This window comes from Drosophila guanche, unplaced genomic scaffold (genome assembly GCF_900245975.1).
Source record: "Drosophila guanche unplaced genomic scaffold, DGUA_6, whole genome shotgun sequence".
Taxonomy (NCBI): domain Eukaryota; kingdom Metazoa; phylum Arthropoda; class Insecta; order Diptera; family Drosophilidae; genus Drosophila; species Drosophila guanche.
Window position 1 is genome coordinate 5,946,204 of NW_022995747.1, and position 22,248 is coordinate 5,968,451.

The following is a 22,248-nucleotide window of genomic DNA, read 5'->3' on the forward strand; positions in this document are numbered from 1 at the left end:
TTAACACATTCCATAGATACATTTTACGGAGCTACATTTTCCTGTAGTTTTAATTTCAATCCCAATTTGTTATTCTCTTACGAACTGTACTTCCACCTGTGGAATGTGTGTTCTCTTTTATTATTTCGTGTTTCTATTTAGTTTTTCCATTCGTCACACACAGAATCTAGACTTTTCATCTCGCTGTGTTGCCTTCTCCTTCTACCCTCTGCAACCCATAGATAGATCTATCTTTAGCGCTGCTTAAAACCGGTTACCCAGCGTTTCGTATACGAGAATATACTCTGAATTTGCTCTCCACTTAATTGTTCTCAATGGCATTCGTAGCTGAGGCGCTGCTTAGCTTTTGCGTAGTCACAAAGATACGTAGATACAGTTGAAAAGAGAGAGAGAGGAGCTTTAGTTTAACTGTTGGCAAGATTTCTCACAGAAGATATAACTCAGATTTATGGCAAATTGCATTGCAATTTCTTTATTTGCATCTGAAAGATGCTAAACTTAATGGGATTGCATTTGAAAGATAGTAAATTGTGAGCGCCAGCAGCTGTGCCCATAAAGAAAGTTTGTTAACAAGCACAGATGCATCTGGTGCTGCAGATAGATACTGTATCTGTTGGTTGGCCGTTACTGCTCTGTGTGTGCGTTGAATAGAAAAATGAAGATGTACAGATTGGAATAGGCGCACAGATGCTCACAGACTGTGTGGATGCGCCACCAGTGTGAAGCTTCCTCCTCCTCCATCTGCATGGATTTGCAAACACACACACACATACACACACATGTTTGTATATTTTCTGTGTATCTACAAGTGGTGTTGCAACTGCTGACAAATGCTGTTGCTGCCACTGGTGCTGCTGGTGCTGCTGCTGCTGCTGTTGTGTATCTGAAAATTCAGTGCGGCGTGAAATACTAAACGTGGCTTCATGGCTCCATGGAAGCTTTTCTGCCGCCATCTCTGGCCACATAATTGTTGCCCACTCGTCTGTCTGTCTCTGGTTCTAGCTTCTCAGCTGGTTATACGCTTCAGATGCGTCGTCCAAATGTATCTAGAACTCGTTTTCCACAGGCCACCGAACGAGTGTGTGTCCATCCGTGTGTTTGTGTCTCTGGGGCTGCTGTTTGCTGGGCGCCTAGTCGTTTGCAACATGCACACACAACCCCAAAAAACAGAGACAGAAAGAGAGCTACAGATACAAATACAGATACATTCGTTGTGTAGATTACACTTGCAGATACAACAACAAACAAAAAAAAAACATTTAAAAAATTGCTCAAATCCAGCGAAGCGCATTGGCATTTACATACAGCAGAGAAGAGAAGAGAACATCACTGCCTTGTCATGGTTCAGTGCTGCAGCTGCGCCTCCATCCAGATGTATCTCTCAGATACTGTTTCCCAGTTAAAAGCAGATACATTCCATTAGGCACACAAATTGGGTTTTAACCAAACAGAAAATTGAATTGTTGTCCAAGCTGCATTGGCAAAAAGATTCGTTTATAAAATGCATTTGGCAGAAAATTAAATTATCGGTTGGGATTCAGGCTGCAACGCAACATGCCATGCAACAGAGCAGTCCTCTCTGCTGCTGCTGTCGTGTCGCAACCAAACGTGGCAGTGCCTTCTGTCGCTTGCTGTGCGCCTGCTCCAACTAGATACAATAGTAAAAGTGTAGCTGTGGCTGTGGCTGTGCCTGTGCCTGTGCCTGTCTTCGTGTGCCCCCAAGCTCTAGTCAGTCTCTAGCTCTTTCTCTCTCTCTCTCTCTCTGTCTCTCTCGCTGTGACGCTTTGCGTGAGTGTGTGGCATAGAAAACTGGTAGGTTGTGTTGCCACATTGCATTTGCCGGCCGGTGTCTGTTGGCCGGCCGGTAATTTATGGTCCATGCACCAGAAGAGAGGCAAACAGACAACCCAAAAGTAAGGCTGAAACTTGCAAGCGTGGGTTGCACATGGCAAAGGGAGGGCGAGAGGCAGTAGAGGAAGAGCGGGTCTGTGTGGCATGGCTGAGTGGCAGCATGTGCCTCTCTTTTGTGGTGCCTGCCAGCAGCACTTGGCTCTGAAAACTTTACAATTCACATTCATTTTTATTGTCATCCATGGGCTCTTGCGTGTCTAAACTTTGGATACTTTGGATACCCTTTTGTAGGCAATGAACACCCCTATTGATACTTAAAAATCGAAAATATGTTGCCAAAAACTTTAGTAAACTTTGGGCTTTAGGAATTTCTAAAATCGATTTACTCTTTCCGTTTCGGTTAAGTTGCTATTGCAGCGCTTGTTTAAAGAGTATCAAATGCCTCTGCTTTCCATTCTGCCCCTTCTGTTTTTTGCTTTTTTCCCTTTTGTTGCATTGCTCGGCCATTGGCCCCGCCCCGGTACCCCATTGCTGCCCGTCGCTTAGCAAACATTTCGCTTTGGGCCATTTTCATATGCAAGTTACGTTTTTTGTACGCTTTTCGTTTGTTTTTTTTGTCTTTTCTGTTTTTGGGGGTGCCTCTGTGTCGCCTTTTGTCTTCGCTGACAGTTGCAACTTTTTGACGCATGATTCGTTGAAAGGTTTGTGTGTTTTCGCCAAAGAGAATCTGGCACATTTGCGGTAGGTAAAAGCCCGAGAACACAGAGACAATAATGGAGTGCCCAGTGCCACCCCCTCTAAGCTTTTGGAACTGCTTTTGTCTTTCCAAATTCCCGGCTGTTCATTCGTTGTCTGTCTCTCGCTCTCTGTCTTGGTTGTGTGGCCCCAAAAGGAGAGAGAGAGAGAGATAATTAGTTTCATTCTTTTGAATTCCATTTCGATTTGTAAGTCCAAAAGGTACGAGTACGAGTATCTACGTGTTTCGTGTGGAATTTCGCTTGTGTTCTGTTTTCTCAGTGTGTTGAAAGTCTCTTTGGCAGTGGGTCAACAATCTCATTGAGTCACGGCCCCCAAAGGCAGCAGACTGCTGCCCATGCCCATTCAGACAGCAGTACTGAATTGCCATTGCCCACTACTCATATTTCCATTGTCATGTGGGGCATACAAATTGCGACTGTGTTGTACCCTTGATAGATGCTTAATTTAGTTTGTACTTAAACAAGATAGTTCTATACAGAATAGGAGCCTCACATATTTAACATTCAGGCTTGTAGAAGGAGACATCGCTCTCTGGGTCTCTCCTTTCCAAGATTTTCACCCTTACGCAAACCCAATATACCCCTTACACTTATTACAGGGTATTCCAATAATACAACAAAAACAGAGGAATTTAATAAACTTTATGATGACTACGAGAACTACGAATTATTTTTATTATTATTCTTGCGGTGGCACAAATGTTTGCGAGGGGCTCAACAATGGGGCGATAAAAAGAGGAGGCAGCGACAACGACCGCCGCCTTCCACCCGGTGCGGCTGTTAACCTTGAGGTCTATGACTCAGTGCAAATGTGAAAATGTGGGAGTGGAAATGGGAATGTGAAAGAGATGGGTCCGTACTCCAGATTGCACTGAAGGAAGGTCAGTGGAGTCTGGGGGTCTGTGGGCTCTTGGGTCTCGGGACTCCCTTCACTTTTGGAAAGTACCAAAAGCTAGACACAGACCGACATAATTTATTTGCGAATCAAAGTCGTGAGTTTTCATAAATGAATTGTTGGCGACATGTACCCCCCTCCCGCCTGTCCATTGCCATGTCTGTGTCCATGTCTGTCTGAAGGAAAAGAAAGCAAAGCCAAGAGACACAGGAGGAGGCTCCTCCAACCGAATCGATCCGTGGCTCCATTCTAATGGACGACTCGACGTTTGGGTCACGGCTCCCCAAAAACAAATGACAAAACTCTTGAAGGAGATTTATGACCACGAAAAGCGAGTCCCTAAACTGAGATGCAATGCCATTTTCTTTTTGGCGAAATCGAATGCTGCCGAATGACATTTGAATGGTAACTCTGTTGTTGTTGTTGTTGCTTTTGTCTTGTGTGTCGTGCTCTGAGGTCTAAATCTTTTCTTTTCTTTTTGTTTCTCTTGCAGAATTTCTTTCGATTGCATCGCCTGAGAAAGTTGGGGCTGAGTGACAATGAAATTGGACGCCTGCCGCCGGATATACAAAATTTTGAAAATCTTGTCGAGCTTGATGTTTCACGCAATGGTAAGTGTTTGCTCTTTAATGTTTGTTTGTTGTTGGGGCATGCAACAAGTGTTTGTGGCAGACAAAATGACTGTTTGGATGTGCTGCTGCTGCTTAGATATGAATCATTGAGTGATTGATGGATTGACAGGCAGCAGCATCTGAAATGCTTGGTTTTGATATACAAATTGAGTGCCACATGCAACGGATGCACTGTGGCATGCATCGTGCGGCGGTTGATGATTCTGTATCAACGATGAGAAAAGTTTCAGGGAGGACACAGCAGGGGATTTCCACTTTTAATTAAAGTGTCTCACGCGCACACCTTTTGCCACCCTCTCACAGTGTGGCTTCGCAGCACTTTTTATGTTTGTTTAATTGAGTGATGGGATTTTTGGACCATCATTCTGGCTTTTTCTTTCAGAAATTATTAAAAATATGCATAGAATATGTGAAACTCTACCCGCTAGCTCTCTACCAGTGAGACTTTGAGTGATGGAAATATGTTTCATGTATTTTCAGCCAGAAATCAATATCAATTGAAACGACTAATTCAATTAAAACATCCATTCCTCTTTTAATGAAATTAAATAACATCAAATAATTGAATGTGCATCGAATAAAACTGATTTTACGTGATTTATGATTATTATTATTGCTTTAACTGGGGTTCAAATGCGTGTGAAATGCCAAAACTCGTACTCATATTTCTCTTCAGCTTGTGTTTTTGCTATGAAATCTTGAATCTCTCTTTGAAATGATTTAATTAAATGATTTGGCCTGCAAAGCCAAAGAATTTTCACGTTTAATTGTTGCAATCGCTTAGATTTAGTTTTCTAGTCTTTTGATTGACTGATACTGAAATACGTTAAATAATTTAATTTGATTAAAAAATGATTTGATTGGAATTTAATATGATAGTTTAATGGATCCAAAATGAGTGGAATTCGTAAAGTAATTTATCTACGGTAAAAGAAAATGAAAATGTCTAGAAATGAATATATATTTCCGTCTGCTTTGCAGTTTTCTAAAGAATGTACCTGAGAATGAATTTTCCTCTTAAAATTTCTCAGCACAGCATGATATTCCCCCAACTTTCAGCACAATTGAAAAGGCCAAAAAAGTGCACAGTGAGGGAGCAGAAAGAGGTTCTCTGCCGCCGCCCCGAACATCCGTCGGGAGCTGCTCTTTTCAGGTCTGCTCTGGCCTCCAAGGAGGAAGCACCCGTCGGAGTTGTATAACTTTTTTAATTTGTGTCATATTCCAATGCACTCGCACAGCCACAGACACAGTCACACACCCCCGCACACACAGATACTGATGCAGATATTTGATTCAGTTGGGGAATCGCAGAGATACGATTCTTTTTTTTTCATAGCATATGGATTTTGTGCTTAAGCAAGCGTAAATCCGTAAACAGTAAACAGTAATTGGAGTCAAGTGCAGCGCCGCTCTACCCATATCCACTTGCTCATTTCACTCTTCCGTTTTGTAGCAAAATAAATGAGAAAATAAATACAAAAAATGGAAAAATACACAGAAAATATAAATCAAACTGCAAGGGGAAACAAGGGGAAAACAAGGCGGGCCTTCCGCCAACTCCTACTGCCATGGCAACCCTGGCAACAGCAACTGCAACAGCGGATATCGTACGAATCATGGTTTATGCATTCACAATTCTTTCCCATCGAATGGAACTCTCCAGCTACACTAGCAGAAAAAGATGCTGAAAGAAACGTTTGAGTCGATTCTCACTGGAAGCGAGAGCCATCTGCACAGGAACAATTAGAAAGATAGCGCGTTCGCTTTACCCTTTGCTGCTTAGCCACACTGGAAGAGAGCGCACCGCTTCCTTCTAACTTTCTCTGAGTGTATGAAGTCAGTTCGTCGGGGCTTCCCTTCCCGTTTCCGTTTCTGATATTACAACCAAAATGAGGGGTTTATTAAAAAGGTTTCATTTGACCAAATATTGCATTACCATCCCCGAGCGATACTCATTGAGTGCACTCATTACCCAAATGGGATCGAGCATTTGAGGTTTGATGACTTTGGCACCGCGTCGCGGCATGCGGCATCGGGTTGCACTGCTGATTATGCACTTTATGCCTTGTACACATGACCCACAAAATGACCGGTAACAACCACCGCATCCCACTCCACACCATCCGATAGCAGCAGGCCAAGTGAATGGTTGTGGAAATCTGAGCTGAATTTTCCTGCATCCCAGAAGGTGAAAGGAGCCGGCGCCCACGTAAAAAAGTTTAGCGATTATCCGCCTGCTGCCTCGTATCTGTATCTGTGTGATTAATGGCCGGCAAAAGAGCGGATAAGTCGATCAGGCAAATATTAAAAGATCTTTTCTTTACTTTTCCCGCTCTGATATGTACGGTGTGTGGGTGGGGAGAGGGGACTGGCATTGGGGGGACCACTCCACTTCTCTGGGAAAACCTTTCACATTCAATTGCTGCCACACGCCGCCGCCGTTCAAGTGCACATTTTATTGAATCGCTTTTTGTTGGCCGCTTTCGGGGAACAGAACTCGTTTTGCTGTCGCACAGGTGTGTGGCATGCCATCCTATCTCTCTCTTTCTCTCTCTCTCTCGCTCTCTCTGTGGGCACACCTTTCTTTCGTTTCTTTTATTGTCACATTTATTTCTTCATTGCTATTCGCAGCGCACAGTCTGATGATTATATTTTCGCCTCAAATTAGCCGTCTCGATTTGTACTTTAGCTGCTTTTGCCACTCACAGCCATCCTTGTTTGCCACTCTGACACTGCCATGTTGCCACAACAATAGATGGCCATGCCACACAGCCAAGTCCGTGAGTTCGCGTTGTTGCTGCACTTGACAATAGAATTTGTTGCAGCAACAGCAGAGTAGCAGCAGCTGGGAGCCGCATTGTCACATTGCAACGCGCGACTGTGGCTAAAAAAAACAATTCTAATAAAAACATGAAATTCCCCTATCGCTCGTTGTCGGCTGTAGGTGTGGGTGTGGGTGTGGGTGTGGGTGGGTGTGTTTACATGTACTTATACACGGCACTGTGCTGTGTGTACACAGCTGTGTTCGAAATAATAGCAGCAATAAGCAGCACAGCCCTTTGCCAGAAACCAATTTGCAATGCTGTTTGTTTGGGTACAAAACTTAATGCAGATTTTCTACGCTTTTGGGAACACTTGCTTAAAAAGCTAGCCGAGTTGTGTGACCCTTCTGAGCCTTATACTTAATGGGATATCTTTAACTGAACTCTCTTTTTCATGATTTTTGTATAAATAGCATTTACATTTCCTTTTAACACGACTTTGACACGAAATACATGAAATATTTCCTCGCTGTCCCACGAATTGGCCATTCCAAATTCAATGCAAAAATGTGTGCATGTTTGTTGTGCTATTCGTGTGACACCCACTGTGTGTGCCCCTGTACAGGTGTCATTGTTTGTCGTCGTCGTCGTCGTCGTCGTCGTCGTCGTCGTCGTCGTCGTCGTCGTCGTCGTCGTCGTCGTTGTCGTTCACTCGTCGCGAGTTGTGCACGTAAATCATTATGACAATTTCTGACCCGCTTACAAGACCTCAAGAGCCAAAAGGGCGCTGCTGCTGCTGTCGCTACTGCTGTGTAAAGTATTTTATTTTTTTCGCAGACTGCTGCTAATTGTTTGTTAATTTGCGTTTTGCGTTTTCTATTTTCATTATATGGACGTGCATATGCATAAGTGTAGTTTTTCCTGCATTTCATGTGTATATTATTTAATACCCTTTCGAAGACTTTAATAGACTTTCTGAGATTGAAGATTGAGTAGATTGATTGATTCACTACATTCTGTAATTATTTCGAAAGATATTGTAGGATAGAAAGAACTAAATATATAAAATTAGAACAAGCGCGTTCACGGTTGCTCAGCTTCTGCCTGTGGCTAGGGTTTCTCGCTTTGCTTGTTCGCTTCGGCTTTGACTTGTGCCTGTATCCTGCATTCTGTCTGTCTTCGATTATGGCAGCCATTCTCATTGGTTCTATTTGCTTGTTCCCACTGATTGCTAAGAGGTATCCTTATTGTCGCAACGCATTTATTTCTACATTTTCCCAACCGCTTCGCCATATCGTTGCTGCACATGCTACATATTTTCGCGAATGCAGTTGCGTTGTTTATGGAAGAGTCAGTCGCTGTGTGTCGGGTTTATTAAATAACAAATATTTCGTGGTACGACCGAGTATGGTACGTATTTTTTTAAGGCTACTTGGCAATGCGTTTGGTTGGTGTGGTGGCAAAACTGTTGCCAAATTCAGTTGGAGGGGGGAATTTGTCATTCGGTTTTTCAAATCGAATGGATTCTCGGTGTGACGAGGCGTGAAGCGCAGCAGATAGCAGAGGGGAGAGGGAGCAGTGGAGTGGGAAGGAGGGGAGAGTCGACTTCCTCCATAATATTATCAATAGTGGAAATTCTGTGATTTATTCAACTGGAATTTGGTTTCGATATAGAGAGAAAGAGAACATCATCAGCAGCAGCACTCTCTCTCTGTCTCTGATTCCCTGACTTGTTAGAGTGGAAAGTTGAGATGCGGTCTTCGATTGTGGAATGTAATTATTTGCCATAATCAGCTTTCCCAGCAATAGAAACGATGGGAACTACATTTATATCTCTGAGAGAGAACCTCCTATATTTATACTACGTAAAGCTGATTGCGACAATCCCTTGGCCCTTGGGGCCAACACACAAAAAAAAAACTCAATTAAATGCCATTTGAAAGTCATGCCCTTAGGCGACACATCTCCTCCACTTGCCTTCAACAAAAATGTGTGTCATACAACTATAATATTTCTTGATGCTTCTTCTCTGCTGCTGTGTTGTTGTGTTGCAATTGAGGCGTCAACTGGGTCAAAGTTAAAGTGCGGTGCTCTTCGCTGCTCCTCGCGGCGGCGCCTCCATTCAAGTGGCGTGCTCATTTTGCTGGCAGAATGTGGCCCCAAGTGCAGCAGCCAGCAAACACACAAATAAAAGATAAGTACAATGAAAATTTAAGCCGCCAATGGGCCTTAAAAAAAGAAGCAAAACTCGGGGGAGAAAGGAATCAACGAGAACAAAGACTAGAAAATCAAAGTCCAAAGCTTTTGTCGTGGTGTCCATTAGCGGCCATGACTTTGTATGAACCAGAAATTGGCCAACAAGCAATGAGTGAAGTATCCAGCACCAAAAGTCCAAGTGATGGGAACATTTCAATGTGCCAACTAAACAAACAAACAAACAAACAGACAGATGGACAAACACAACGAATACCCAAAAAAGAATTGTATAATTAATAGAATTAAACAAAAACTAAATCAAAATGTCAGAAAAGAATCAGAAAAAATTTGAAGAAATCATTGAAGCATGCAAATCCATGCCTACGATCCACCTTTCCGATCTGTTTCACTGGCAAACGATTGACGTCACTCCCTCCACCATCAAAAGGGGCAGGCAATTAAAAACTACTCGGAGGCAGGCGGCAACAGGCGGCAGCACGAGGCATCCATCGGTTTCTTCTTCTACTGTAAAAATAACAAATCAAACGTTGGCAGCGCCTCCTCCGCCTTCTGCGATTCTACACGGCAACAGCCAAACATCAAGCAGCAAGCAGCAAAATTATTCAATTGCCTAAAGAAAACAATGTTTTACTCGATCCAAAAAATAACAAACTTATTTAAAGCAAACACAATACACAAATTTAAATTAAATTAAGTTCTTTGTATGCAAAAACCTTAGAATATCCATTGATTCAATCATTGATTTCAAAGAATACACGCTTTTAAGGTAGGGTTAAGTTAAAATCAAAAACAAATCACTCCTCGACATCCAATGGCTTGCAGCTTGCAGCTTTCAGCTGTATCATGAAACGCAGCGTTTGAGTATGGAAAAGCTGTTTAAAAGATGTCTGGCAAAACAGCTCCTCTGGTTAGCTAACACTTTTTGTTTGTTGCTTGAACCTGTTTTTGTGTCACTGATTGGCAAACTCCACAAGCCACCCGCTAAATTTGGCACAGCTGTCCAAAGGTCGTGGTTAAGTGAAAAATGTTAAGAAAATTGATTATGTCATGCAGGAAACAAAGGACTTTGAGAGAGGTTTCAAAATGTCAATTGCAGATGTGTATCTCAGCGAATGTATCTAAAGGAGGCTTGAGTAATGAGATTTAAATCCCAAGGACGGGAAAAAGCTTAAAAATCAATTAAAAATCTTTTACTAAACAGATGCGCTGTGCATCGTTTGAGTGGCACCTGTTGCAAGCAATAATCTTGCAACAATTAAGAGGCATTCCACTTATCACTTATCCCTCCCCCACGTTATGCTCTCGGCTCAGTGCAGCAGCAGCCACAAAAGGCAGCTCGCCCGCAGCGGCACTCGTTCCGTGACGGAAAACCATTTTCCTGGTGTTGACGCTTGGGGATTTAGCAGCACTCTGTGGAGGAGCACTTTCTCACAATTCCACAGCCACAGTCAAAGCCATAAAATTGCAGCTCAGACAGACGACAATGAGAGGACTCTCTCCAATGATTTTCCCCCGCTGCTTCCGCTGCCCCATTCTTTTCATCGGTTTGGTGGCTGCTGCATGGATAGGATGCAATAAGCGAAATGGCAATGTGCCATGAAGAGTAGGGAGCAGCAGCAGCAGCAGCTCATAACGAGGTATCCTTTTATCCTGCTGCCTGGCACAGGCAGAGGGCAGGATTCAAGGCAGGGATTGAAAGGCCCTGACAAATGAAATATGCATTGCATATCCATCCTTCTCGACATCATCTTCATTAAGTGCAGTCTTCCTATTGAGACACATACACCGATGACCTCAAAAACCTGCCAACTCCTCCTCCTCCTGCCCCTCTGTCTGCCTGCCTGTCTGTCTGTCTTTCTGCCTGTCTCTCTGTCTCGCCATTGCCTTGATATACTGACAAATCATTTCATTTTTCGCCGATGTTCAGTGTGATTATTGCCGGCGGCGGGCATGCTCTTAAAATTTTTCTTCGTTCAATGACATTGAAAAGAATTTTCACATGTGAATATCTTCCCCCTCGCGGCTCCTCGTCATTTCGTTTCTTGGTTTTTCCCCATCCACAATGCTGTTGTCGTTGCTGACGTTGCGCATCCGTTTATTAATATCTGATGTTTGCAGAAACCCAACGGGTATATTGTATTTGTGGGATATTACGACAAAAGTGCATAAAAGTAGGGGTTCCGTTTTGCTATAAGAATTTTCCCTATGCGAATGAAATAATCCGAACTCTTCTGTTCACAATTTTTGCGCTTAGTTTCACATCTTCTCTATCCTGCCCCATTAGAGGGTAAATTCTTTGTCGATATATCCACTCTGATCCTTGTTCTTCCTCCTGCTGCTGCTCTGCACCCCATCCATCAGATTTTGCTTCCGTCTGTTGCGTTCTCGTGTTTTCTTTTTTGTTGGTGAAATTTATCAGCGCTATAAAAAATCTGCCACATTGTTCCCGATTTTGCACCATTTCGGATGCTATTTTTGGATCGTTCTTTCACTTTTTACAGAGCGTGATAATATATGATAAAAATGATTAAATAAATGTCTCTTTGAAGTATGCCGCCTGTGTGCCTCTCTGTACGTGCCACTGTGTTGCATAATTGCATAAATTGATTACGAATTACCCTCCGGTTTTACTTCCCAGTTGGGTGCCGCCTGGTCGAAAGAATTTCCTCTAATTTCCCGTCATTTCCCGTCTCTCTTAATGGGTTTCCCAAAAAATGTTGCCCCAGTTTTCGGCCACTCTCTATCTCTATCGTTGGGCCATGAAAGGTCAATGAATTGTTTGTCACCGTCGTCGTCGTCGTCGTTCCATCTAATGACCGCCAACTGTGCCGTACATCTGAGCATCGCATCTCCAGAGAAAGAGAGAGAGAGTAATGTGGAGCAAGAGCAAAAGCAATCCCCCATATGTTTCTGATTGCCCCATATGCGTCCGTGTGTGTGTGTGTGTGTGTGTGACGCCTTGCTGTGTCCATTTGTCTGTGGCCGACAGCGGGATCTCAATGCGTGCTGAGTGTTTTGCTTGACGGATTGACTGATGTTTGGGGGGCTGCTGTTTCTGATGCTGATGCTCTTGACTCTTATGGCATCTGTGTTTGTGGCCTCTGTCTGAAATCTGAAGATGAAGGCTACGGCTACAATGTTGCAAGAAGGCCATTTTTGACAATTTGCAAGTTTGAAGAGCAAGAGCAAGTTTTTATCTGATATTACAAAGGTATAGAAGATGTTTGGGGTGGATTTCTGAGCAAGAAAAAACTGCATTTTGACGATGTGATAAATGGAAGCGTTGGGGCTAAGCAGGCACAGCGACAAATCTTTGAACACTATGAAATGAGTGAACCTGAAGCCAAAACTCCTTGAAGATCTTCTGAGATCAGGGGTTGATTACGATATTCGATGCTCTGTCCTTAATTTCAAACATGTGTTCTTCATTTATAAACTTTACACACCACTAATCATACAAAAGAGTGAATATTCTTGATGTGTTTGCAATTATTTTAAGCAAAAGAACATTGAAAAAGAGCTCTCATTCAATGATGGACCCTCGAGGTCATAGTGCAAGGTCTGGCAAGAGAACAGCACAACAAAATGCACAACAAATTCATTTATTTTTGTACATTTATATGTATAAATCCATATTTATTTTAATTAAAGGCTGCTGTTCCTCAACGAAGATCTCATGTTTGACAGCAAATTTCTGTTGCTGCTGCACTTGCAAATGGCTTATCGGCAACCTGCCACAAATGGCGACATTTTCCAACTGTCCGAATACATTTGTGTTCGAATGGTGGGAGGTGACTGGCCACATCCGCCACAATGCCACGAAGGCCACACTCTTGTCCATTGTTTGCCCCCACACACACACACGCCCCCTTCTGGTTCATGCTACTTCCTTCCACCACCTGCCACACTGCCACTCAGCCACATTGTGGCAGGCGCTACGAATCTTGCACCACGTGTCGTATTAGTTGGATTGAATGTGGACGCAAAGGGCATGGGTTGACCTCTGCTCAGTGGGTGAATGTGGGTGGTTGCCCACATCCTTTTTACGTCGATTCTGGGTCACTTTAAACAGTGTTGTAAAGGATTGACACTGCACGCCGGACGGACACGCCCCCGCGCCGCCTTCCACCTGTCATATATTGTGCTGCCGCTTTCGTGGTTATTTTTTTTTAATACGAGTTGTCGCTCGTGTAACGGCGTTTGTGGCAAAAACACACACAGACACACACACACACACAGAGATACGCCAGCCATAGATACACACACACAGATACAGATACAAGCGCCGTGTGGGTCCTTTTGCGTGCGCATTTCCGCTTTGGCAGCTCGAAATTTATTCGATCAACAAGTTTCGTTTGTCATTTTACGCTCCGTCTCGCTCTATCGCCGCACAACATTGCAAACAATAATAACAAAAGCCCAAAGACCCCGAAGAAAGAGGAGAGGGAACGAGAAGGAAAGTTGCGGCAGGAAATTAGAGGAAAAATATTGAGAGGTTTATTTATGTGGAGTACAAAATATGAAAATGATGAAAAACCAGCAAGAGTACGGCCAGGAAAATGTAGCATGTAAAATATTTTCAATTTAATTTATTAAATTAGATTTATTAGATAATTCTTCCCGAGGCAGCAAACTTTCCCTTTTCATTTGATTATAAATTCATAATTCTGCAGCGCAGAAACTGTTATGTATTTAAATGAGTTGGCAATAATGATTGCAAATTGTGAAAATGAAAACCGATTAAATATACAAAAACAAGGCCATATGCTAAGGACTCTCTCTCTTTCACTCCTCTGCTTTCAGTAGTGAAATATATATAGAACTTTTATTAATATATTAATGCGGCCCTTTAAGCCAATTCATGCGTAAAAAAATGCGCACAACGGGCGTTCGGGCTGACGGTGGGCAGCCATAGCTACAGCCACAAGAGAGAGAGAGAGAGAGAGAGTGAAAGATTTGATGTAACCTGATAATTGAGCGAAGAAAAACCATATTGAAACCTCGTTTTTTATTTATTTTTGCAGACATACCCGACATTCCCGATGACATCAAGCATCTGCAGAGCCTCCAGGTGGCTGATTTCAGCTCGAACCCGATACCCAAACTGCCATCGGGCTTCACACAGCTGAAGAACCTTACGATTCTGGGGCTCAACGACATGTCGCTCACCACATTGCCAGCGGACTTTGGCAGCCTCACACAGCTCGAGTCGCTGGAGCTGCGCGAGAATCTGCTCAAGCATCTGCCCGAGACAATAAGCCAGCTGACGAAGCTGAAACGCCTCGATTTGGGCGACAACGAAATCGAAGATCTGCCCCCGTATCTGGGCTATCTGCCGGGGCTGCACGAACTCTGGCTGGATCACAACCAACTGCAGCGACTGCCCCCAGAGCTGGGGCTGCTGACAAAACTAACGTACCTCGATGTGTCCGAGAATCGGCTGGAGGAGCTGCCCAACGAGATCAGCGGACTGGTCAGCCTCACGGACCTCGATCTGGCACAGAATCTGCTCGAGACACTGCCCGACGGCATAGCGAAACTGAGTCGTCTGACCATCCTCAAACTGGACCAAAATCGATTGCAGCGATTAAACGATACCCTGGGGAAGTAAGTAGCAAGGAAGCCGCCAACCCCCCCGAGATACTTTATTCTAATCTCTAATCTCTAATCTCTTTTAGCTGCGACAATATGCAGGAGCTTATACTAACAGAGAACTTCCTGTCGGAGCTGCCGGCCTCCATTGGCCGGATGACGAAGTTGAGCAATCTAAATGTGGATCGGAATGCCCTGGAGTATCTGCCACTCGAGATCGGGCAGTGCGCCAACTTGGGTGTGCTCAGTTTGCGCGACAACAAGCTGAAGAAGCTGCCGCCAGAGCTGGGCAACTGCACCGTGTTGCATGTGCTGGATGTGAGTGGGAACCAGCTGCTGTATCTGCCCTACTCCCTGGTCAATCTGCAGCTGAAGGCCGTGTGGCTCTCGGAGAACCAGTCGCAGCCGCTGCTCACCTTCCAGCCGGACACGGACGCGGAGACGGGCGAGCAGGTGCTCTCCTGCTACCTGTTGCCCCAGCAGGAGTACCAGCCCATTACACCAGGTAAGCTTCACCCACAAGTGGGGGCAAAAGTCGACCATTTATGGAATGGGTGGGTTTATGGGCTCTACATGGCTTGTGGCGCTGTTTGCTCGTTTTGGCCTCTGTTTTGCTACGGCAATGGAAAGCCCAATTTTGGCCAAGTTATGCGCCCTCTTATCTGCTTCTGACATAGATTCCACAAAACCCCATTGCCGCGGCACGGCACTGTGCCCTATTCCCCCCTATCGTTGTGCAATATCTTCAATCTATGCTCGCATTTCCGCGATAAGATACCACCATCCGTGGTGCACTTAAAGAAATTTCATTTTAGAAGCAGAACTTCACACAGAAATTGATCTGGAAAAGATTTTGATTTTATTTTGAAAAGTACATTACTTTGAAACGTACAGAAAAAAGTCCTTTAAGGTTGAATGTTCTCCAAGCTCCCAGCTATCTTTAATAAAATCCAGATAGAGTATTTCTCCAAGTGCAATTACGTACTGCCTGCCGTAGAGAGCGAGCGAGCGAGGTAGCCAAAAGTGAGCAAACATCGCAAACAGAAACGAGCTGCTATCCGAAAGAGGTCTGTGTACATTTGTGCAAGAACCTTTCACTATCTCTCTCGCTCTTTGGTGGGAACAAATTCCAAACTGGCAAAGATTTTGAAATTATATTTGTTGGCCTTTTACATATGTTTCTATGTATCGTTTATTTCCACCAGCAAGTTTACTTTTCCTTGTGTAACTAAATATCTATTGAAATATGTGCTTTGGCACCTTTTTCCTTAATTGTTATCCTACTGACTTGTTTTTCTACTTGGATTACTTTCTTTGCAATCTGCCACATCACGCGCTCTTCTTCCAACACTCTGCACCACACATCCTTCACTGCCATCAATCCACCCACCTTCTAAATGCCTTTCTCTCGCCTCTCTGTGTGTTTTTGTGTGTGTCGATCCTCCAATCAATTGAATCAATCGAAAGACTATCCACCCACGACGCTTTATAGATCAAGCGAAAAATTCGATTCAATGGAATTCTTCAGTTATCAACAGAAAGGTTTGCGTCATGTATTACCTCGTTGTCTATCTATCGCCATTCATCAGCATTTTGTACAATTAACAGATATCTATAATATAGAGTAGAGTTGTGCAATAACACACGGGTTTACACTGTGCTGACAACTCCACTCTACAGCCTCGCTTTCATAGCATGCCCTGACCCCAAAACATTTGCATGTGTCTTGTCTATCTGCTTTGAATGCTTATTCAGATATATATTTATGTATAGTTATATGTTTGTAAATGAGACTGATGCTTATAGAACCAAAACCAATCATGTTCATGTTCGTATCCATAGATGTGCTTTGATTTTGTGGGAACGTTTCGAAAGCTATTTGAAAGTTCTTACGTTAAAATAGATTACCTCCATAGAAAGAAGAACATACTCCCAGTCTTTCCTTTCTCTTCTTTACCATCTACATTTTCTTACCATGCTCAAAGCTATTCTTAGATCATACTTCTACCGAAAGAAACTTGTCTTTGAAACGCATCTTGGCTGCCGCCGGTGTCTGTCCAGCATTATGCGACTGTCAATGCTTGTTTCGTTAAGTGTTTTGAAAACCTAAACAATAACCGGTTTCCCTCTACCAACAAATGACGTCATGACAACTAGTTTTCGGCTTTCAGTGTTTCTTGTTTTTTTGTGTGTAGTAACAATCTCTGGGCCGGGCGTTGGCTGGGAAAATTATTCACAAATATCTGATAAAAGGCACACGCACCCAATAGAACATTTGTATATAAATACATACATTTGTATGTACGGATAGATGGATGATTTGATTATGTTATTATTTTCTGTTTATGTTCGATTCATTTGACGGCTGGTACTGAAAAATGCCAGAATTTTCCACAGTGCGTAAGATCGAAAACGCGAGCCCCGGTCCCAGTCAAGTCCCAGTCCGACTGCCACTTGAGGAATGGCAAATGGGGCATCTCTGGTTTGGATTTGTATGTGGATATGGACATGGATCTTCTGCCACCACTGCGCCATCTGATTGAGCAGTTTTGGCTGTCGTGTCAGTGGCAGCATGCCAGATGATCAAAGCGGTTCCCACAGGCCGACCCACAGCCCCACACAGACGATTTGTTTGTTGGCCGCAAATGCTGCTGCCTTTGCCACGATCCATTTCCATTTATCTTCCATGCTGCACACACAAACACATCATGAAAGTGTGTCTGTTTTGCTTCTGGTGCAAAGAGTATAACCACCCCACCCCACCCCACCCCATCCCACTTGAGTGATGTCAACGATTGTGTGACGTCATGGCAGGGAGTGGCGGCGGCTGTGGGGCCGGTCGATTTGTGAAGAGAATGTGGAACAAGATCGTCGGGCAATGTAATTAGAATTGTGTATGACGCTGCGTTGCTTAATATTATTAATCGACTTGCGAGTGCTCTCAATGTGTGTATGTGTTTGTGTGTGTATGTGTGCCACCAAAACTAACGGTTGATTAATGGCCTGTCACACGGGGAGATTACAGTGGAACGTGGCTTTGGGGGTTTTGCGAGGGAACCTTTTCAACATGAAGATAGTCTTGGGCTGCGCCTCGAGCTTTGAAATTCTCGATATTATACAGATATAGATATATCTTTAGTTGCGTTTGTTTAGCGAAATATTCTCGGGGGGGAGATCGATTTAAAAATCGATATTTATAGGAAAAATATTAATTTTTTACCGAACTTCAAATAAAACATTGCTTTTTCTTTGTATGTAAATATATCCTTAACTTAGAGTCTTAGTTTCCCCCTTTCAGAGTCCTTACTGTGTCCCATCCACTGGATGATTCAACCTGTTACTGTTGTTGGTGTTGTAGTTGTTTCTGTTGCTTTGCTGTTTTGTGGCTTGCCATTCTGTTGCGTAGTTCCTTCCCCAATCGAAATGAATATCTATCTAAATGTCGTAACTGTTGTTTGGCTTCGAAACGGGTTTTGTCGCATTGAAGAAGTGATTTAGCCTATAAATAGTATATATCATCAGCATAGATCTCACCCAAGCCGCCCAAGCATCACAAAACTTGTCTCACACTCGAAATATTTGACTGATTATTCCGCTGCCGATCCAATCCAATCCAATACAATACAATGATGGGTAAAGTGCACACACAACCGAATGGAACCTCGCATAACTCAAACAATTTAGACATATATGTTATGTGCGAACGATTTCAAGATCAAACCGCTTTGGCTTTGGCTTTGGCTTTCATTGTTTTCCCCTCCCATTACTATATATACGAGTAGGTATATATTAGATCTATGTAAGCGTCGTCGTTCGAATTATCCAATTAAAGCGCTTTTGAGTGACGGTCATGGGAGAGGAAGAGCAGGCGGCACCACCTAACGCACCCCATGACTTTAAATGATTGTCATTACAACATGTTGTTTTCTTTCAGTTTATTTAATTTGCATAAATCTTCATATATGCATGTCGTATCGTATGTAATGTCGCCTTGGCTGACCCACAAAATTCAGTTTATTTAAGTTCCTTCCCGCTGTGAGGAAACTTGTTGGTTGTTTTTGTTCTATGCAAAAATCGTTAACGATTGTAAGTTACGACAGTGTGGATGCAGCTACTTAGGACACACGGCCCTGTGTTACGAAAGTGCCATAAACAATGATTTACATACTTTTATTGTACTCTTGAAGCGGGGAGCTCTGGCGATATGATTATGAAGATGATTGCATGCCACAGGAGGAAGTATTTTAGAACACTTGAGAATGTTTCTGTGTTAACTAGAACCTCAATTGTGAAGATATTTATCAGATTCCTCTATGTACTTCCTACAATCCATTTGATATATTTATTAATTCTCGGCAAAGCCTAATGATCCAGCAGCCCTCCTCGGTCATTTCTGTTCCATTTCCTCCTGTGATCCTCGATCAAAAGACTTCCTCGTGGGCCACATTTTGATGCCATATTCCTATAAGGGTATCAACAGCATCGACCTTCGGAATCTAGAAATAATTTCTTGTTTATTTGTTTGTAACAAACAGACCACCCAACCACCCAGCCGCCACATGAGCCAGAGGGGGAGGGCGGCTGCAATTGCTGCGTAGATTGATTGGTGGTGCCTGAAGAGGCTGAGACTGTGTGGCTGTGCCTGAGAGGTGCTTCTCTGATTGCCACATGTTGCAACTTTTATGTTGTTTACATGTGTGAAAATTTACGGCCACACACAATAACATACACACACAGATAAGACCGCTCATAAGCACTTGATGGATTAGAGAGGGTGTGGTATGGTGGTGGTTGTGTCCAGGTTTTCGAGGTTGGCCTGCTGCCACTTGCTGCTACGGAAATGTTTACGCCCGGCGCCCAAAAATAGTTTCTTCTTGCTTTTAATAGTCGTATTATTTATTGATTTGTGCAAAAACCGCAAAGCCAAAACCGTACACCATTAAACGCTTTTAGCCATACATAAATCTGTTTGTATATAATAAATAACACTCTCAACACGTACACACATGCATGCATATTTATTATATAGTACATTATATGGTAGCTATTATATCGTGTGCTAGTATGCATGGGCATGCAGTTCCACTAATCTGAGAACCCCAGAAACACACTCACACACATCCCCCAACTCGTACACCTCAATTAATTGCTTGCTAATGGAAATGTTCGTTCGATTTTTCGCCTTGAATATAGCACGCGATCTGGAATCAGATTCGGAACCTTTCGAGGAGCGAGAGCCATCGCGCACGGTGGTCAAGTTCTCGGAGGAGGCGACCCAGGAGAAGGACACACCCTTCGTGCGCCAGAATACGCCGCATCCCAAGGATCTCAAGGCCAAGGCGCAAAAGCTGAAAGTGGAGCGCAGTCGCCACGAGGAGAATGCCAATCTGGTGACGCTACCGGAGGAGGTGAGTGTTTAGGATCTAATAGAATAGAATTGTGTGGGTTTAAGTAGATAACAGGCTATCCCCATGGCACCCTATCTATCAGTGACTCCGGCAAATGTAACACTCATTTGTGGCATTAAACACGTATTGATCGTATGATTAATAAATAGACTTAGTCATAATGATAAGGGGTTGGGGGTTCATCCGCCTTTGCGCTTTGAGGAAGTTGTTTAAAAAGTAAGGGAAAGTTATTCCCTGTTTACAGAAAATATCTTAATTACAAATTTCCTTATTAGTGTGTCTGTTTCCATAAATAACCTTAATAGAATTCCCTAGATGGGTTAGCTAGAGTAGCGAAACAGCACCTAAAACTAAAACGTCTGCAAAGGCATTAACTGTTTATCCGCCAAGTTTTATATATTTTTGATTGTCCAACGCAAAGTTGGAAAACGAAATCAAAATCGTGCCTTTCCCCGTTTCTACATGTAAAAAAAATGTATATGCACGACACCAGCTGGCGCCACTATGTTTCTACATGTCTCTTACACATCTTATACAAGTCTCAGTTGCTACATTTACTTATATTATACATGTATACTACATCTACTGTATATTTTACATTGTAGAATGGCACCAAAGTAGCGGAGACACCAACCGAGACGCGCACCCTGGCGAATAATCACCAACAGGCACCACCGCAGCAAGTGCAGCAACCCATCGTTGGTGTCAACTCCAAGCAGACCTCCTCCAACAACAGCAGCATTCCAACAGGTGGTGCCCCTGCAGCACCTGCCGCAGGCAACAACAGCAGCCACAACAACACAAAGGCGGCACCAGCCGCAGCTGTGGTTGAGATTGTGGCGGCAGCTGCAACTGTGGCTGCCTCCGAAGATGTGCTCGACGATGATGAGCAGGAAGATGAATTCGTAAGTTTAGAAAGGGTTTTTAGAATGTTTCTGTAATCGTTTTTAATCATTCATTTCCCGCTTTTTCCAGGAATCCGATCGCCGTGTGGGCTTTCAGGTGGAGGGCGAGGATGATGACTTTTACAAACGTCCACCGAAACTACACAGAAGGTAAGCGAGAGAGCCAGAGGGAAAATCTAACAAGCACTTACACTAATCCACTAATTCCTCTTAATTTCCAGGGACACTCCCCATCATTTGAAGAACAAACGCGTTCAGCATTTAACCGACAAGCAGGCCAACGAAATACTGGCCAATGCCTTGGCCACACAGGAGCGCAACGAGACCCCCACACCGCCACACTCATCGCTGGGCAAGGTTACATCGCCCATTGAGGAGGAGGAGACAGCCGATGTCGACTCCGAGGGACAAGAACAGTCACAGCATCCATTCGATGTCTCGCTATCGCCCATACCCATACCCACAGGCAACACAAAGGCACAGGCAGGGGACCAAGGTAAATATCAAAATTATTATAAGTAATTAAATTTACAATATAAATGCAGCATCCACATGCTGTGCATTACAGTAAACCAGAGTGCTTTGAGGTACATAATTGATTGGGAAATCGATATGTGTAGAGGGAGGCTCCAGTGTCCAGTGTCCCGTGTCCCGTGTAGAGTGTCCAGTAATTTCCACTCATTTTGCAGCAGAGGCTAAAGTGGAAATTTAATCATAAAGAAAAACCACAGAGAGCCACCCATGACCCCATTTACATACATGAGTGTGGTTCTTTCCTGCATCCCACACGGTCGGTCTAGGCCTTTCAATGGCTTGTACTTCCTATGTCCGTACCTCAACGTTGATTATGCCAGCAACAACAACAAAAAAAAGGTAGAGGAAAAACCAACAGAGGAAAAGAGTGGGAGAGGCGACGATTAAAAGCGCGTTACGACAGAGCGACAGGTGCGGAGAGATGCCGCTCTGTGGCTCTGGGCTTGAGCAACACACACGCAGCAGGCAAACGTTCCACACAAACTTGGCCTATAAATAGGCCTTGCACGTACTACTAACACGCACACCCTGACAGCGGTAGGGCAGGGCTTATCAGCAAGCGATATCTGTTTGCTGCTGGCTTGCAAAAGCTGATAAAAAAATATAGAGAGAAAAACAACTACAAGCGCAATGCAATAATGGAAGAACTCTAGAGATAAAAGAACGAAGAACAGCGGACAAAAACAGTGCAAAC

The 22,248-nt window shown here is 43.6% G+C and overlaps 1 protein-coding gene across 25 annotated transcripts in view; it reads left to right on the forward strand.

Moving 5' to 3' along the window:
- LOC117583486 (protein lap4) overlaps positions 1-22,248 on the forward strand; it is a 64,766-nt gene that overhangs the window by 4,280 nt on the left and 38,238 nt on the right. For 20 of the 25 annotated variants that reach the window (XM_034271797.1, XM_034271801.1, XM_034271811.1 and 17 more), the window contains exons 3-10: positions 3,998-4,115; positions 14,140-14,722; positions 14,794-15,212; positions 16,175-16,249; positions 19,901-20,115; positions 20,721-21,020; positions 21,091-21,170; positions 21,242-21,516. In XM_034271797.1, coding sequence (XP_034127688.1) covers positions 3,998-4,115; positions 14,140-14,722; positions 14,794-15,212; positions 16,175-16,249; positions 19,901-20,115; positions 20,721-21,020; positions 21,091-21,170; positions 21,242-21,516 — 2,065 coding nt within the window. The remainder of the gene's footprint in view (positions 1-3,997; positions 4,116-14,139; positions 14,723-14,793; positions 15,213-16,174; positions 16,250-19,900; positions 20,116-20,720; positions 21,021-21,090; positions 21,171-21,241; positions 21,517-22,248) is intronic. The other 5 variants (XM_034271802.1, XM_034271803.1, XM_034271809.1 and 2 more) reach the window with 1 other exon arrangement.